Raw genomic sequence first — 18,890 nt, 5'->3', positions numbered from 1 at the left:
CCCCTTGTGTGTCCTTGGTCAGTCTCAGGCGCGCGATCTCCGACATAGTATATAACACTGGAGCACCGCGTAGTCGGAAGCAACAACGGCACACACGGTTTACATAAGAAGGGGAGTATTAAACTCGCGCTCCGTGAATTTTGGACTCGATTGCGGATCTACCGGGTGTTCCTACAGCTCAAAAAAACTTCTTGAATTTTTACTCTTGAATACCGGAATGCGCGGATATTAAGATGAATCTTTGAAAACCTGTATTCATCATGTGTCCTCTTTTTCTTCCCCTCCTCTCTTTATCCTGAACTTTCCCGGAACTTTCGAGCAATATTTCTTGTCTTTCGGATAATTCTTGAATCGTATTCTTAGATATTGTTTCAGTTAAGTTCATTGAAATTCTAGCTCTCTTACAAATTTCTGTTAAAAGAAAATTGCTTATGTAAATAATTTTGTATACAGTTTATAAAATAGAGGTAACGCTAGTGTGTTTAGCAGTTCGAGGCAATCGTCTACCATCTATCTCTATATGGTATCTTCGAATTATCTCCGAAAATTCTTAGTACATACGATTGAGTCATGTGTGTCCTGTACATTTTCTTTATTTGAAAAACTAGGAGCATCAAATAATTAGTTATAACACTTACATATATACAATTTTTTTAAATATACAATATATAAGTATAAATATTGTCTAAAGTATGTGTAAGAATTACTCAATAGTTTTTATATATTTGTTAAAATGATAAAAATTAAAGACATGAACGACCCATCGTGTGTAATAAAAGATTAGAAAATCATCATATGTACTAAGAGTAAAGATAACTAGAAAAAAAGATATTTATGTGAAAGTCTCGTTTTTATTTTAATTCATAAAATTATAAATTTACAGAAAAGAAGTAGCGTCAGTTTGAGGTGATCATATCTCCATAAAACGTCTCCGAATTAGACAATTAGAAAAAAATATTTACGCAAAATTACGCCGTTTTGAAGAATAATTCTTTCTTTTGAAGATGTACATTTCTCATTTTTATCTTAATTTCATATAATGTACATTTATAGAAAAGAGGTAATGTTTATCGATTCAAGCAATTGCGCTTGTTGTACAGGGTGGGCCATTTAAAATTTGGAATTTAATTTGACTCTAAAAAAAAACGCATGAATATTTTTCAAAGTTTATGGCTTTACGAGACTTTCACGTAAATATTTTTTTTTCTAGTTATCTTTATTCTTAGTACATACGATGATTTTCTAATCCTTTATTACACACGATGGGTCGTTCATATCTTTAATTTTTATCATTTTAACAAATGTATAAAAACTATTAAGTAATTCTTACACATACTTTAGACAATATTTATACTCATATATTGTATATTTAAAAAAATTGTATACATGTAAGTGTTATAACTAATTATTTGATGCTCCTAGTTTTTCAAATAAAGAAAATATACAGGACACAAATGACTGTAAACTGTATACAATATAGCTTTTTGGAAAGGTAGTACATTGCCATTTACCGAGGTCTTTATTCAAAATTCTTCTCAAAGAAATGCGTGAAATGTTCAAGTTTTGAGAACAATGGCGAGTTGATGTTGGTTGTTCAAGCACACTCTGAGCAACAGCAGTAATGTTTTCGATTGACCTTACTGGACGAGCACGTGAACGAGTTGCTTTATCCAATAAGGATCCAGTTTGCCGAATTCGCTTCACAAATTGATCCACAAACTGTGTTGAAGGCATTTCTTTTCTATCAAATTTTCCATGTAAATTTCTTACAGTTTGGGTTGAAGATTCACCACTTTGGAAGTAAGTTTTCAATATTTCCCAATTTTGTTCAAGCGTATAGCGACCCATTTAATGTCAAACAAAAAACTAAATTTCTGATATGTCATAAATGTTATTACTTTCAAACTCAAAATAACCGGTAGTTGAAATTCCAAACGCTAGATGGCCCACCCTGTATAATAGAAAGTCTCCAAGATAATTAGAAAAAAGAGACAACAAAAATGCCGTTTTGAGGAGGCAATGTTTATGCGTTTATCAGTTGGAGGCAATCGCGCCTCTATGAAGATCTGTTCCAATATATACATTGTTAGTATTGAAAATCTACAGTTCACGTTATGTATACTGAAAATTTTCCAGTGTATATCGAAACACAGTCAAAATGTCTCTGAATTAAGATAATTAAGATAATTAAAGGGAGTGACCAAACTATCGACAATCATATAAAAATCTCCGAATTTCTTCCTTGACTAAACAGAATCAAAAATCCTTTTAAAGTAGATGCAAAATTAGGAGATGGTACAGTAGACTTTAAACTAAAATTGAAAAAAAGCTAAAATAAATTTTTACCTTTTTTTCGATTTTATATAGTATAAAGTCCACTGCACCACTTCCTAATTTTGCATTTACTTTAATCCTGTAAAAGGATTTTTTATTTCGTTCAGTCAATTTGGAGATTTTTATATGACTATAATGTCGACTAAATTTGATCGCTCCAGCATCCTCTTAAAAAATGTCGTTTTGACTAGTATGTTTCTTGTTTTCATCTTCATTTCAGACGACTTATAGAAGGTACTTCGAAATTGGCACACGTTGCGCCAGTAAGATTCTAGCACGCACTGACCTTGCTCTCGGAAACCAGTGCGGGATAATTGTACAGGCGGATGTGTAACATCGTTGGCGCGTGTTTGCGGACGAAACGCGTGTAATTTGCACTTACCGAATAAACCTTAAGAAAATTGTACACTGATTTAGAAGAAATTGAAACGAAGTTTCTTTCTCGAAATGTTCCGTTTGAGAATCCGTAACGTCCGTTTGTGCGGATTAACTCAGAGTAGTTGATTTAATCCTTATCTGGGCAATCTATTTTCGTACCGTCAGCGGACAAACAGAGCGCAACACGTTCCGCAGCTATTTAAATGTTTTTACGTAAATGGAACAAGCTGATTTGATTGCTCTGTACTTTTAACTTTGATTTAAAACATACACATATTCCTTTATCTTTTATAGTTAAATATTATTGAATATTATTTAATATTATTTTAAGTATAAGAAGTAAATATCTCAAGATTTGGAGTAAGCTTCTCGCTCGATTAAGGATTAAACTGCGCTGTTACAATCTTAAATTACCTGATTAAAAACGCTTTTTCCTTCACTAAATATTAAGATTTTTTTTTATTAGGTGTAGTAAAAAGAAATCCATTATTTTTCCATTCAATTGCAAAAATAATGGATTTCTTTTTACTACACCTAATATATTGTGTGAAACCTCTTATAATGTGAAACTATATAACTCCTGTTTGTTTGGTTTATACATAAATCCGAGTCCCTCTTGAATTAATTTTTTTTAGAATATCAGAGAAAGTGCATTTTCTCGAATTTTAAAAGAATTTTATTTCTTTAGAGAGAAATATTTTCAATTTAGTATGTTACTTGTCTCAGAGTAAGACACAATTTTAGGAACATTACATCCTCCAATACTTAAAAAATTTAATCTAATATTGTTTAATCTTCTATTGTTGGACTTCTAATCCAATTGTTAACATTATTTAAAAGTTTCACAATAACTATGATAATACTAGAACTTTATATTACTTGTGAAGTATAACAGATAAATACGAAAGAACTTCGTTCAGTAAATCAATATCAAGTGTCGTTGATAAAATGAATTATGTGAAATGTATGTGAATTAGAAGAACTTGGATTTACGTGTAAACCGAACGAACTGGAGTTACATAGTTTCACATTATAAGAAGTTTCACGTGATATGAAAAAAAATCTTTTCTGTTAACATTTAGTAAAGGGAAAAGCGTCTTTAGTTGGGCGCAGTTTAAGATTGTAACAAGTTTAATCCTTAGTCGAAATTTATTGTAAATTAAAGATTCGCAAGCTAAAAAAAACTTAACCATTTTAATGATAGAGTTTTAAAACAGACTGAACGTAAGAAAATGTAATAAGCGGAACATGTTATTTTATTTGTACATGGTTTTACTGAAGTATCTAAAAATTAGTCAGATACACACAGATCTAAAATAATTTTATTGAACTAAAATATCAAAATAATTATATTAGGACACTTCAACGTAAATGACAACGCTGTAAAAAGTTTTCTAGCAACTAGTTTGATCTATATAATTATTTTGATGTGATTATTTATATGATTATTTTGATCCAAATAATTATTTTCAGTTATATCTAGCTATTTTTGCCATATCTAGTTAAATTTTTAAATACTTCAGCAAAACCGTTCTTTCTATGTAGCTATTCAATCTCCATATTTTAGTAACTGTATATATACTTATTTTAACGGATCTGTGAACTAATTAATATTTTTTATACCACGGATTCATCAGTTTAATGTGATAAATACTTAGCATAATGAGATACTAAATACAAAGAGTTATTATGTTATCCCTCATCTGCGTATCTTTAGATTTCAGAGATGCATGGAATAATTGAAGAATGAAATTAAGAAACCAATAATTGCAAGTTAGAATAAACGCAAGTTAGAATAATATTGAAACGTAATAAGTATATAACCGAATGACGACATTTTGATTTTGAATCGTCAGCAAACGACGCAAACTGTACACAGCTTTCCATATGCATACAACACGTGTATTCGCACGCTGTCATCAGCGGCTACGCTGCATCTCGGTTGCGTGCAATGTGTATGTCTCGTGATGAATTGAGCGGGATAAAGGGTGAGAGAACGGTGAGAAAGCGTCAATAGAACAAAGAGAAAAGCTAACCGTTCGCCACGAGTTGAAAGAGGAAATCGCTGAACGATGTATAATACGCACATGCAAAACGACGCAATGGCGTATATCAGAAAAAAAGACGGGAATAATTTTTGCAGCGTCTCGATAAGTTAAAAAACACCACGGCAGATAATTTATTCTAATTTACGCGAGATTTCAATTTACGTTGTACAGTGCTCCGGCCGGTTATTCAATGTACGCGTAACTCTTCGTTTAGTTTGTATTGTGAATATCATGAGAGAGGCGAGTAAATTAATATAACGAGCGGTGTAAATTCACATGAAACATGGTTCGTGGAAATTTAATTTAAATCACATCGAATAATAAACAGAGAGGAATGTAGACTACGATGTAGCTTTCGATAATTACGGTTATGTTTAATAGAGCTGGCAAATAAAGCATAGAAACATGCAGTTGCATTTGACTCACCGTGTTGAGGGGTCGAAAATGCTGAATGCCTACGAGGTGACATGTTAGGATGATTACCCTGGCTGCCTGGTGGCTGCATAGAAGATAATGCACCTAGTGGGGTGTAGGACTTGCAAGGTTGTTCCATTTTCTGCTAATAAAAAAAGAAATGTATATTGAAAAATATATATTTGTATTCGACTAAATAAATAAAAAAATAATTAAAAAGAAAATAAGTATTTCAATAAGAACGAGAATAGAGATAAATAAAAAAATTTTAAACAGATACTTATAATTCAATTATCATTCATTTTACCTCTATTTATTTAAAAAAGTTTACTCTAAATAAATGTTGAATAAGTTATAGTTTCTATTTTGAATATGTATATCGTATAATAAAATAAATTTTCATATAATATGCAAGAAGAAGATGACTTGAGTTAAATAAATACAAACCTGATCATGAAGTTCAGTAGCCACCGCGGTAGCTGCAGTTTGAGTATGACTGGTAGAACTGATTCTGTACTGCATACCAGCAATACTGCAATACCCTTCGTGATGAGTAGATCGAGTTTGATTGACGTAGACACCTTGAAAAGAATTTATTCATAGTAAGAAGATCGTTAGAGTTTTCACGCTTAATCCACACATGATTAATTACCAGTGATAGTGACATCAGTGTCCTGATTAACGATGACAACTTTCTTAGGTGGCTTAATAACCTCGTCCGGATCGGAGCCTTGTCTTGACTTCTTCTTATCGTCTGAGTCATGTTGTCTACGTCTTTTAATTATCTCTACTTCCGATTCACTGGAGGAGGAATCACTGGTGCTGCTACCACAACGATTTTTCTCGTCGGAGTAGGAAGCAGCCAAAATGGCAGTGGCATTAAGACTGGCCATCCTCTTACAAACAACCATATCCTTCAAATCCATTACTTCCTCGTTTCTCTTTCTTCTTTTGATCATTTTCTTTTTGCTTGGTTCAGCATTCTTTTCCTTCTCGCAGTCCTCCTCGGATGAGGATGAAGATGACGAACTCCCCGGCATATCCCAATGTTTGCCACGTAGTCCGGGCACATTTCTTAGTTTTCTTTTCAAGACGTTCTCCTCCGTTTTGCATTCAACTTTTTTCTCTTTTTCTTTACGTGGTTGCTCTTCTTTTTCCTCTTTCATTTTCTTCGGTTTCTCTTTCTCCTTTTCCTTCTCCTTCTCCTTTTCGGGTTTCGGTTTGCAAAAACCACCAAGATAAACTCCGCCGGTCTCATTTTCGTAGAGGCAGTGAACTTTAGCCAAGGCATTCAATGATGCGACCCTGTGTCGTTTTGGTCCACTCCAAAAGCCAAAAAGTCGCATTCGTCGCGCACGTTCATCCGATGGTGAGTTAGCCCTCTCTTTATTCTTGCTCTCCTTTTGCTTATTCTTCTTGTACTCTTCGTCAGAATCATCCTCAGAATCAGATTGAGATGTAACTCCACTGACATTCTCACCATTCATTGCCTCAACCTTTAAATTTAATTCAACCGTATTCTCAGCGCCAATTTGTTCCTGTTTGGAATTTGTGATAGATTTCGCGTTATCTTCTGAAATTTTGGATTGTTTATTAGATTCTTCGATAGATGCATCTTCAGATAAAACTGACGTTTGATTATTGCTCTCCGTTTGTACCCTTATTGTTTTCCCAGTCTTCTTTGGGGCTTTGCTGTTAATTTTGTTACCACTTTTGATAGCTTTCTTATTATCCTGTAGTTTTGGTTGAAGACTCTCCTCTTTGCACTTATCGGAATCCTTGTCTTCTTCAATTTCGCTTTTAATGCTGCTCACTTCTGGTCCTTGACAAGTCTCATTTTTGTTCGCGATCTTTTTATGTTCGGTCGAAACTTGGTCAAACTCTTTCAATTCAATTTTCTTCTTGGTCATAATCTTCTCCGTTATAGTTTTCAACTTGTCTTCTCTTTTTAGAACAGCACTAATCTTCGAATGCTTCTGAGGCAATTTGGCTTTCATGTGTTTCGCCAGCTTTGGTTTTTTCTCTTGCAAAGTCTTACTCTTAGTCAAGTTACTACTCTTCTTCTTCACTTTCTTGACTGCATCTTCATCTTCGCTCATTTCTTCATCTTTCACTGACTTGACTAACTTGATCTTTTTATCCACCAGTCTCTTAACTACCGATAAATGAGGCTTCTTTGTCAAAACTGTTTTTCTCGTAATACCTTTTTTCTGATTTTGTTTTGTTTTGGAATCTTTTTTCGTTTTAGAAATCTTATTGCTTGCCAAATCCTTCTCAGAAATTTTTTTACATTCAGACTTTTTATCCTTCATGATGGAGTTCTTCGATATTGATTTAATATCAGATTTAATTAACTTGACATCTTTCTTCTTGTCATCTTTACTCCTTTTCTTAGCTGGGGGAGGAAGAATATCAATTTTATTTTCAAGTAATTCCTTATCTTCGAATGCATTTAAAGATTTGACATTGTCCTCGGTATTGATATTATCGTCCAATTTAACATTTTTCTTCTTGTCCTCAGTTTTCTCAATTTTCTTTTTATTATCCGCAGATTGTTTTTCCAATTTTGCTTTCTCTTCACATCTTTGTAATTTTTTCTTATCCGTATTATCTTGGCTCATCTCTTCGTTAACTTTATCATCTCTTTTTTCTGCCTTCCTCTCGTCAATTTTATCAGATTTCTTTTCATTATCTTTATTCACTTGTTTTTTCTTTTCATCTAATTTATCAAATCGTTCCTTCTTTTTCTCCTCTGTAAGTTTCTTTTTGTCATCCAATTTTTTCCTCTCTTCTGTCTTTTCTAATTTCTTCTTATCATTATCTGTTTTTCTCTTTGGATCTTCCAACTTATCATTTTTCTTTGATTTCTTCTCTTTTTTTATATCCAGCATGGTCTTTTCTGTAAATGTGCGACGTTTCTTGGCGACTGTTGGCATTTTAGTTGCCTTTTTGGCAACAACAGCCTTCTTCTGCGGCTTCATTATGATTGTATTCTTTACATCTTCAAAATAAATATAAATATGCTCAAAGTTCGCGAATTTCCAATGTTAATTACAACTACCTAACTGCCATTGTAGATTTTATTAATCGCGATATAATTCGCAAGCTGACTTTATCTGTAAACAATGCACAATAAAACGGTCAAAAGGTAAACGCGCTAATATTATAGTTTTAACAATAAAACAGTCGATGTTCGATCGTTAATGTAATTTATCTTTATCGCTTGTTTTTTTTTATCATTGCGATATACATGACTTTACATCGCGATAAAAAAATATTTTTCACAGAAACGAACACACGATCGGAAAGGGACACGATAAGGATATTACAAGCGCTTTTATCAACGTGCAATAAAACGAATTTACATACAATAAAGTGGCAAACGCACGCGAATATCGGAGCATACGCGAGAGATGCACACGAACGACGGAAATTGTAATGATACTTCACAAGCGAAGCGAGAATCCGCTATGTTGCGTCGGGCCACCGTGCGCGCACTCTCTCTCTCTCTCTCTCATCGACTTGTTGACAAATCGATCCCTTTAAATCACTGCGCCCGTCGGCCGATTCGGTACCGCGACAGGTAGAGAGATTCCGCGCGATAAATAATCAACTCGCGGTGCCTTCTTTACTCCGAGCTTCTTGCGGAGTATGCGCTCCGAGCGTGGCCCCCGTATACGTGTATACGCGACATGGCACGATGGACAAAGATCCTCGAGAAGTACTACGACGACTGTGACGACGACAATGACGACGACGACGACGACGACGACGACGACGACGATGACGACGACAATGATGATATCTACACGGAGGATGAAGCGAGAAGAAACCCGGACGGCGGCTATACGACAGCTAGCACGCCCTTTAAAAAGCGCCCGTGAACGGACACGGCCACAAGTGGCCCTGACAAGTGTGCGAGAGAGATAGAGACAAATAGAGAGAAGGAAAGAAAGAGAAAGAAGAAACTCACCAACCTGCTGATCGATCTCAATCGCACGCGGAGAGAATCTTCACAGACGGCGATCGCGCGCGGTCGGCGCGGCGACGCGATCGCGAACAACACACGCACACGCTTTAGCAACGAGTAGAGAACGCGGGAGAACTGAAAACGGGACGGGACGGGAAGAACGGCGGAGACCAGGCGGAGGCGCCAGTGTAAACGGGGGTGTCGTGTTTACCTCTCTGGCGAGCCCTTCCGTCGGCTAAACTCGGCCCGCGAACGCTTTTTTTTTAAACGGCGAATCGGGCGCCCGAGAGCGATTGGTGGGCGCGCTGAGCGACGACGGCACCAGCGAGGAACGGGCACCGTGAATCCTGATATATGATCGCGAGATTTCTCGACAAGACGCGCGACTGCGAACAATGGCGGTAGGCCTTCCCCGGCGGTAGTATCACGGCCCTTTTTCGCGCGGTCTATCGCGAAACTGACGATCTCGCGTCGCGCAGCGCGCACCTCGCACGACGTCCCTGCCCTTTTACCGTAGCCTCGTCGGCCATTTTCTTCCTCGCGCCGCTCCCCCACTTCTCCCACTCAAAATCTGCTGTCACGTAGTGACACTAGTGACGGAAACGTGACTTACCGACTGATCGTCAGATGGCAGCATCTCGCGGTCTGTGGGGCGAACGGCAAATGTCAAGCATCGCTGCTCCAGCTGATATCCATTTCTACCAATATATACATATATAGACACTGGCGGATCCACGAAGGGGGCCATGATTCTCTCTTTGGAGTTTCCTTTTTTATTTTGAAATCTTTAATATTTCGAAAATGCTTAATCATAATTTTGATATTCCAAAAATAAATTATAAAGTGAAATGAGGGCAATTGAGAGCAAACGCAGTAACTATACCGTATATCTATTAACATATATTATTACATAAAAGTAATTTTAAACATAGTTTCTTGGTTAACAATACATACAAAACGTTTCGACTTATATTTAAATTTAAGCCATCTTCAGTGTATACAACAATAAATTGAAGTTATGGATTCTTGATGGTTCTGAGTTAATTGTACAATTTGAACATTGTTAAGGAGTTCTTTCTCAATGTTCAAATTGTACAATTAATTCAGAACCACCAAGAATCCATGATTTATATGCGCTGAGGATGGCTTAAATATAAGTCGAAATGTTCGTATGTATTGTTAACCAAGAAGCTATGTATAAAATAATTATTTTTATGTAATAATATATGCTATATTATTAATTAATTGCGTTTGCCTTCCTTTTACTTTATATTATAATTTATTTTAATGAATTTGAGAATCAAAGATCAAATATTTGTATTAATTTTGTAAATTCCAAAAATATTTTTTTAATTTAAGAAACTCTTAGATATATATATATAAAATATATTTTATTATACATAATATTCCTTCTTTGTGTTAATATAATTTTAAATAAGACGTTTTATGAATTATACATTTGAATAATATTATTTTAATGTAATAATTTAAATAATAATTTAATATTCTATCTTTTCATATTTGACTTTTAAAAAAATTTCATTTGTGAAGTACCAATAGCCATTTCAATAACAAATTCTGGATCTGCCAATGAATATAAACTAATTTTAATCTCGGTTTAATTTATTTTTATACCTTTTTTAATTCTTAGAACTAGAAAAAAGTAAAAAATAAATTAAACTAGAATTAAAGTTAATCTTAATATAACTTATTTTTTACATTGCTAGAAACGAGTTAGAAGCAAGTCGCATTATTTTCGTGATATTTCATACATGACATATCGATGATAACGTAACATTTTTAATTATACGTGTGAACGTCATCAATATTTCCACTATTGACATTACAATAGATTATAATTAGACATTGCGAATTTGGAAAAATATCAAATTAAAGATTTTTCTCTGTTCTCATGTGCGCTTATTGTTAATGCAATTTCGTATTTATTTTGTTACATGCAATAATAGCATTTTCAACTGCAGTGAAATGATTCACTGTGTAAGTTATACTATGTATCCTTGCTGAAAAATTCCCATTATCTTTTATGTATTTGACTCGAACTAATAAATCTGCTTTATAATTGCTTGCATTTCTTGCACTTAAAATCTTTGCTTTGTCAAAAATTTTTGGGGATTTCCAATACACGAAAAAAGCTAATATCTATGAATATCGGAAGCCAATTCCTAGATGGAATAGAGGTAAATTAAGACATAAGTATATCATTATAACATTACTTAAAAATGAACTTATAAAGTATCATATCAATAATAAGCTGGTGATGATAACGATATGATTATAATTTTTGTATTCTATTCTTTTGCATTATCGAGACAAATGCAAAATGCCGCGAAGAAGAAGAAATCGAATGAAATTTTGTTCTGGCAACAAGCTCAGGACTAACTTCACGTGGTTATAGTGACATTTCGTTGGAACGAATAATGTTGGCTGTACGCAGCAATCTCGGCAGCTTCAGGTTAAATGGGGCACAAGTGTTTTGTATTTGATTGTTCAAATTCTTGCAATAACAATGGAGTGTATAGTAGCGAATGTGGAACATATGCGATTTGATATTGAGGTTGCTCTCGACGAACAATATGGAGCTCTTCCGTTACCTTTCACCGGCATGGACAGTATGTTCTTTTACAATATAATTTGTATGCAGTTGCTTGTGTTAGGTTAACATAACAATGTCATATTTATCTGAATTATTTTATTCCAATTTATTACATATGCAAACTATTTTTTACTATATCAATACCGCAATTTTTTTAAATGGTTTTCCCTTTAGTAATAACATTTATCGAAATTTTCGAATAATAAGCAATAATCTCCATCTTATGTATTACTTAGAAAATACAGTATGATTTCGTTAAAAGAGAGAGTAGATCTATTTTATATGTTAATGATATAAAACTTTTAAGTAAATAATCTTCTCTGCTTCTTTACAGAATCAATTGCCGCAGTATGCCAGTTTTATCCGAAAGGCAGTTGTAATAAAGGAGCTTCGTGTCCTTTCAGACATGTTCGAGGCGATCGTACGATAGTATGTAAACATTGGTTAAGAGGTCTTTGCAAGAAGGGTGATCAGTGTGAATTTCTGCATGAATATGATATGACGAAAATGCCAGAATGCTATTTTTATTCTAGATTCAGTAAGTAGCTTGATATATTTATATTAAAATTATTTTCCTTTCATGTAAATAACTTTACTTGAACATTTCAATATAAACGATCTGAATGATTCAAATATGCAACATTCTATATATTTAAATTGTACAATCACATATATATAAAAAACATATATATAAAATACATACATATATATAAAAAAAACAATATTTAATCAAAATAAATTATTATAGATGCATGTCACAATAAAGAATGCCCATTCTTACACATCGATCCGGAGACAAAAGTCAGAGATTGTCCATGGTACGACCGTGGTTTTTGTAGGCATGGTCCTTTATGTCGGCATCGACATGTCAGACGTGTTCTGTGTATGGCTTATTTAGCAGGTTTTTGTCCAGAAGGGCCAAATTGTAAATTTATGCAGTAAGTATATACAAAAGACGTAAGTCTTTTATAGAAATCTATTTTGAATCTCATGAATCTGTATTTGCAATATAATCTGTTTTTATATAGTCCAAGATTCGAATTACCGGCAATACAAGATATGCAACCAAAGGAGGGCAAAAAAGTTATGATCACGTGTCACTTTTGTGGAGAAGGAGGTCATAAAGCGATTTATTGCAACAAAATGCCACCCGATGTACGGGAAGCTCAAGTTAGACAAGAACTCGACAATGATTCTCGTACATCGCATCATCATATGAATATACATAATGGACCACCCCCGTCACGAGGGCCGCAAAAACCACTCGAAGAAGTGACGTGTTACAAATGTGGACAGAAAGGTCATTATGCCAATAAATGTCCAAAAGGTCATTTAGCATTTTTGAGCCATGCAAGTATTCATGCAAGTGGAGGTGGCGGACAAAATCAAAATTATCGGAGATGATTTTCTTTGTTTTATTTATGTAACATGGATATTGTGATGCTACTTTATCTCATTATTATCTTTAAAAATTTCTATTATACAATAAAATAATTTATCATATGTATCAACCTAATATGTGTTAATTGCCGCTTTTTACGGTGTTTCAACGATAACTAAAAGCATTTTCATGCTTTTTTTTAGACATAACATCAACATTTAAAAATCTAATATAAAAAATGAAAAAGCAACTTGCATTTAAGCGGGTTCTTTAATACTAACAAGTTTTATGTTAAACTATAACAAGTCAAAGTATTTCTAAAAATTATAAATGTTTAAATACGTAGCTGTTACAGTTTTGCAGTAACACAATTGCGTTCATACGTATAAGATGCATTTTAGTTATTGCTATATCAGCTTCTGATACAGGGTGTTATAAAAAGATATATGTTTATATATATAAGATTAATTGTGGATAAAACCTGTATGACCTGCTGGGAAGACATACATTTTTTACTGATTATGATTAACATTTCAATTATCTCTTTACAAAGATTTTATAACTGAATTTTTACACTAACTCACTCTTTGCGTAAATGCTTTAAAATTAAAAAATAATGACATGGAAGGCGCGAAAATGATACGAAGACATGCGTTTCAATTATTATATGCTACTCGCGTTTCAATTACAAAATTTTCTTCTAATTATTCAGAATTATTTCATCACGTAGTTCAATTTTACTTATATCTAGAAACTTGATAACATTTATCAGGGATAAGCTGATATTGATCTTACATACAAGTAATTTTATGTAATTATGAAGAAAATGAAAACGATCTTGATAAATTTTTTCAAAAGCATATCTTATCATGTTGTATTGTACTCGATAACTTCAACATAATTAGCGGGGAAAAGTCCGTATGTTCCATCAGGTCCAAGTCCTTGCCACCAGCCTTCGTCAATTGCATCTATGTGTGTGATTATATCTCCAGGATCAAATGTGATTTCTGTGTCGTCAGCGGCTTGATAGTCATATAAAGCTCTAGCTTTCATTCCCTCGTTATTCGGATCGAAATATAAGTACGAGCCATCTAATTGATTGTATAATTCATTTTCAGTGACTTGCTCCTTAGTCTCTGCTGTTTGTTCCGATTGCGGATTGGTGATAGTTTTCAATTCTTGATTGGTATTTTGAGATTGAGGCACTATGGACGAAGAAATCGTCGCTGTTTCCGCATTTGTAGGTTTTTTCGTTTCGGCCAATGTCTCCTCGCAAGACTTTACATCAGGTTGGTCTTTTATCTGAGCTTCTTCTAACGCTTTTCTCATAGACTCTACATGATTGTTCTTAGGTAAAAATTGTTGTGCCGAAGTCGCCTTCATCTGGCCGGCCGCCGAATTCTGTTCAAATATCGCTCGAGCGTTTATTGTTCTTTGAGCAATCAATTGTTGTGTTTCTTTGCTCCTTTGTCTTCGTAGTTCTTCACTTCGCGATTTATGATCATCTTCAACACCACTGTTGTAATTTTGAGCAGCTTTTTGATTGCGTAAATTATTTGCTTCTTCGGCACGTTGCTCGGCTAACTTTTGACGAGCGATTGAATTTTCCTTAGCAGTTACCTGAAACAATATTTCATATGTGTGAATCTAGATAATGTATATAATATTTAATATACATATAAGAGATATATGTATAATCAAAATAAAAATATACGGGATTAAAACATACTTGTTGCTCCCTCAATTGTGTTTCCTTTTCTTCTCGAGCTCTCATTTCTTGTTCTAATTTCTGTCGCTCTTGTTCACAACGTAGTCGTTCTTGCTCCAATCTTTTTTTTCTTCCATTTCTTCCTTTTCCCAAAACTGATCCCTTTCCATTGCATTTATTTCTTGTGCAGGGATCACTCTGCAAAGTATACATTATTATATTAAGTAAGAATTCTAGTAACGATTCCACAATCACAAGATAGAAATATTAGAAACCTGCGATATGTTGTTCCAACAGGACCTGTATGTCCTTCGTTTTCACTACGAGGTTCGTTAAATTTATACGCCGAGGCTGTTGCTCGCGCAAGTTTTTCCATAATTGCATCTACCTCTACATCATCTTCGGAACGTGCCGTAATTGTTATATGTGCTCCTTTCAATAATTTTTCTATATCTCTAATGTGATTGGCGCATGTTCCTTTCCTAACGATTGGAGCACCTTCCCCTTGCTATAAGCAAATATTTTGTCAAGCAAATAATTAAGTTATTATAAAATTTATGAAAGTTCTGCTCATGTTTTTTCGTAATTTAATAAAAATGCAAAATATATTGTTTTATAAATAAATTTCTATATATATTTTTCATACTTACCCAATTAATAAGCAAACACTTTGGTAGACTTGTTTTAGTGTCGATAACTCTGCAAAATGCGTACATGATGTGACTACTACTCAGTCGATCAATCATCTCTTCCAATCCGCCATCTCCTGTTCCGACTACTTTTAAGTTATTGGTCTGTCCTTCGTAGCCAAATACAGCCCTGTTAAAAATAAAAAATATAAAATTTTTAGTTATAAAGAATAATCGATTAAGTAATATCTGTAAAGATTTATGAGATATATATTGTAAAATTTGAATGTAAAATTTTTGGATAAAAATTATGAGAGTTAGTCAATCATATCAGTCAGTGCCTAATAATTTTTCACTGCTTTTTTTTTACCCATGAGAATATTTTATATTAAATCGATCAATTAGCAACGTGCAATCAGATCTCTTTTAAAATTATGATCAAATTTTACATCAATAAATCATTTTAACTTCAAATTGACAAAGTTAAGTATTAAACAATTAAACATGATTAGTTTTAATCCATAAATCCAATCAATCATTTTGTTCAATTGTTGTGTGAGCTAGCTATTTTATCTAATTTAATATGGCTAATCAATGGCATATAGTTATACCTTCATGTTTTTAAATACAATCATACAATCTTATACTATTTTATTATTTTTGTTCATTAAAAATAAATAAACGTGTTTAATATCCATCTCAAATAAAAAATAACATATTTAATGTATTTTTTTCTACTTGATAATAGTTGTCAAAAGCGAATAAAAAATTTCAAAAGATAAAAATCAAGAGAGACGGACAGTAAGGAGTAGTTTTTAAAATTAGTCCAATATTTATGTAAAATAACAAAGTATGCAGTATCGGAGTATACGTTTGAATTCAGAATTGTGAACTCTATACCGACGGAAAATAACCGGCTAACTTAACGTTATACATGTATGAGCAAATATGCCGAAACTGATTCGGTGCTACAGCCGGATTGAGGAAACACAATTTAGAGATTTAAGTATACGCCTACCAGTTAGTAGACAATTTATCGTCGACCACGCTGTGCCAAGCTGCCACCAAGGCATCTTTGTTTTTCGTCAGATTAATTGACATGGTTCCTCGCTAAATTATCAAGTTCATAACAAGTTCCGGGGCGGATTCAGGTGGATTCGATAAACGGGAGGAACCGCACAGATCATACAAGTGTATAGACGGCAAACTTCTGATCCGTTGTGGAAGGAGCGTTTTAAACGCCTCCTACAGACAAGTCATTATTCAATATGGCTGATTTCTAATAATAAAATGTGTTATTACTATAAATTATGGAAATAAATTTATTTCTTTTTAATAGTCTCTTTTTGGTTATTCAGGTTTCCATCACAATGTTGTTTATTTATAGACTAACTTTATATTTTAATTGTAATATTGTTATATTGTAGTATTGTTACCTAACCTAATCTAACCTATCTTCGCTTTTTCTCTTTTCCGACCAAATACGTATCTATCTCATTTTAAGTTCAAAAATTTTTGGGTAATATTTTTCATATCCACATGGCATTTATATATTTTTGGGTAATATTTTTCATATCCACACAACTTGCATAGTCGCATAAACAAAATTATCCAATTAGCACAAAGAAAATCCAATCGTATTTTACGTACGTCCTTATGAAAGAGAAAAAGTGATTGGATAATTTTCTCTAGAAATATGTTTTCTATGCAAATTGAGTGGACTGTGGATATATCCTAAATGTTCTTTAATAATTCAATGGCACATGTGATAAGTGGTTATATGTAAATACAACATTAATAAATACAACATTAGTAAACAACGAGATTTTCCTTCTTTTCTTTCCTTAAATATTATTTTTACCTGATGATATAATTGTATGAAAAAATAAAATTCAATAAGAAGTAGAATACAAAATAATCAACAGTGTTAACTTACGATTTTATATACAGAAGTTTGTAACACGTTTTCTGGAGTTTCACGTGGCTAGTGTTAAAATGGAAATAGCAACGGATATAGATGAAAATAAAATTATTCATGAAGAGAAATTATCGAACATGTCAATATCAGAAGAAGAAAATAAAAAGATATTCCATAAAGAGATAGAATTATTAACGTCACAAGAATTAGTACATGATGAAAAATCGTCGAAAGAAGAAGTTGAGACATTACAATTAGGCAAACAATCTTCCAAAGAACATGAAGAAATGATCTCTAATGAAAAATTAGAAAAAGTAGTCACTGAGATTCTGCAAGTAAATGAAGAAAATGATTGTGATAAACTCAATTCAATGACAACATTAGATGCAAATAAAACAGAAAACATGATTAATAATTGTGATGTATCTGCTGATATTCAAAATATTACTCAATTTATTCCAAAGGAAAATGCGACAGCTGCACATGAACACTGTCATATATCTATTTGCGAGAATGTAAAACCTGATGTTAGACAAGAAATTTTACAAAAATCTCCAAAAATTATAAAGTCTAATATTTCAAATGATGTTAACGCAGTACAAAATAAATATACAAATCAATATGTAATTAATCAAGTTACAGAACTAAGCTTTCATGATAATAAGATACAAGTGAACAATTCATCATTACAAAAACAAACAGGTACAAATGTATATTGATTTATTAATAAACATTTTTTATATCTACTTCTTTATATATCTTTATTTTTTATATATCTTTTTTATTTATAATATACTGCACAAAAATATATTACATATTATAAGTACATTTGAAATTATAAAAAATATTTATATTGCTGTATATATAATTTCTTAAAATTATTAAATATTGTCTATTTAACAGGAAACCATGGAATGTCTTCTCTTAACATTATTGCTATAGAATATGAAGATACAGATTCAGAAATAGAAGAAGAGATAAGAACAAATACTATAATTGAAAAGGAACATACCACACAAATACAGAATTTACAGCAATATCGTACATTCGAAAAACAGTTATCATGTGACGAAAATGATAGCGAAGATGATTCTGATAATAGTATCGATAGCAGTAGTAGCAGTAGCAGCAGCAGCAGTAGTAGTAGTAGTAGCAGCAGCAGTAGTGATAGTAGCAGCGACAGTGAACTAGATGATAATGTAAAAATTAATAACAAGTACTGTTATCTTTTCATAAAAATAAAATTAACGTATATATTTAATTTCTTTTTATATGAGTGTAAACTTTTGAATTATGTTAACTTTCAGAAAGAAAGAAAGGGAAGTAAATGTATCAAAGAAGCAAAAGCATATACAAAATGAATTAGATGATCTTCCACCTATAGAAGACTTAAAAATTAGTGTTCCTGAAGTTTTATGTAATCCATTAGGCAAGGTATAATTAAATATATATAATTATATATATATATATATATATATATATATATATATATATAT

General features: G+C 32.8%; 4 protein-coding genes across 4 annotated transcripts in view; 2 read left to right on the top strand and 2 right to left on the bottom strand.

Moving 5' to 3' along the window:
- Positions 1 to 7,486, bottom strand: part of LOC105623298 — a 123,713-nt gene extending 116,227 nt beyond the window's left edge. The window contains exons 1-4 of the mRNA XM_012204699.1: positions 6,409 to 7,486; positions 5,827 to 6,306; positions 5,622 to 5,755; positions 5,187 to 5,319 (exon numbers count right to left, since the gene is read on the bottom strand). Coding sequence (XP_012060089.1) covers positions 5,187 to 5,319; positions 5,622 to 5,755; positions 5,827 to 6,306; positions 6,409 to 7,486 — 1,825 coding nt within the window. The remainder of the gene's footprint in view (positions 1 to 5,186; positions 5,320 to 5,621; positions 5,756 to 5,826; positions 6,307 to 6,408) is intronic.
- A 4,166-nt stretch (positions 7,487 to 11,652) lies between these two features.
- On the top strand, positions 11,653 to 13,162 carry LOC105620774 (cleavage and polyadenylation specificity factor subunit 4). Its single transcript, XM_012202267.1, has 4 exons — positions 11,653 to 11,774; positions 12,093 to 12,296; positions 12,507 to 12,696; positions 12,787 to 13,162. Exons 1-4 carry the CDS (start codon positions 11,672 to 11,674, stop codon positions 13,160 to 13,162), a joined length of 873 nt encoding a protein of 290 aa, XP_012057657.1. The 5' UTR covers positions 11,653 to 11,671.
- Positions 13,163 to 14,006: 844 nt separating this feature from the next.
- LOC105620763 (drebrin-like protein) lies at positions 14,007 to 16,577 on the bottom strand. The gene is given in 6 exon segments (XM_012202255.1): positions 14,007 to 14,759; positions 14,869 to 14,978; positions 14,981 to 15,045; positions 15,123 to 15,355; positions 15,498 to 15,666; positions 16,495 to 16,577. Coding segments are annotated over 6 exon segments (1,413 nt in total).
- An 894-nt stretch (positions 16,578 to 17,471) lies between these two features.
- LOC105620757 (H/ACA ribonucleoprotein complex non-core subunit NAF1) overlaps positions 17,472 to 18,890 on the top strand; it is a 2,836-nt gene continuing 1,417 nt past the window's right edge. Inside the window, exons 1-3 of the mRNA XM_012202250.1 lie at positions 17,472 to 18,096; positions 18,298 to 18,610; positions 18,702 to 18,828. Coding sequence (XP_012057640.1) covers positions 17,472 to 18,096; positions 18,298 to 18,610; positions 18,702 to 18,828 — 1,065 coding nt within the window. The remainder of the gene's footprint in view (positions 18,097 to 18,297; positions 18,611 to 18,701; positions 18,829 to 18,890) is intronic.

This window comes from Atta cephalotes, assembly GCF_000143395.1.
Source record: "Atta cephalotes unplaced genomic scaffold scaffold00002, whole genome shotgun sequence".
NCBI classification, from domain to species: Eukaryota; Metazoa; Arthropoda; class Insecta; order Hymenoptera; family Formicidae; genus Atta; species Atta cephalotes.
Note: the sequence above shows the minus strand (reverse complement) of the source record. Positions and strands in the feature narration are given on the sequence as shown.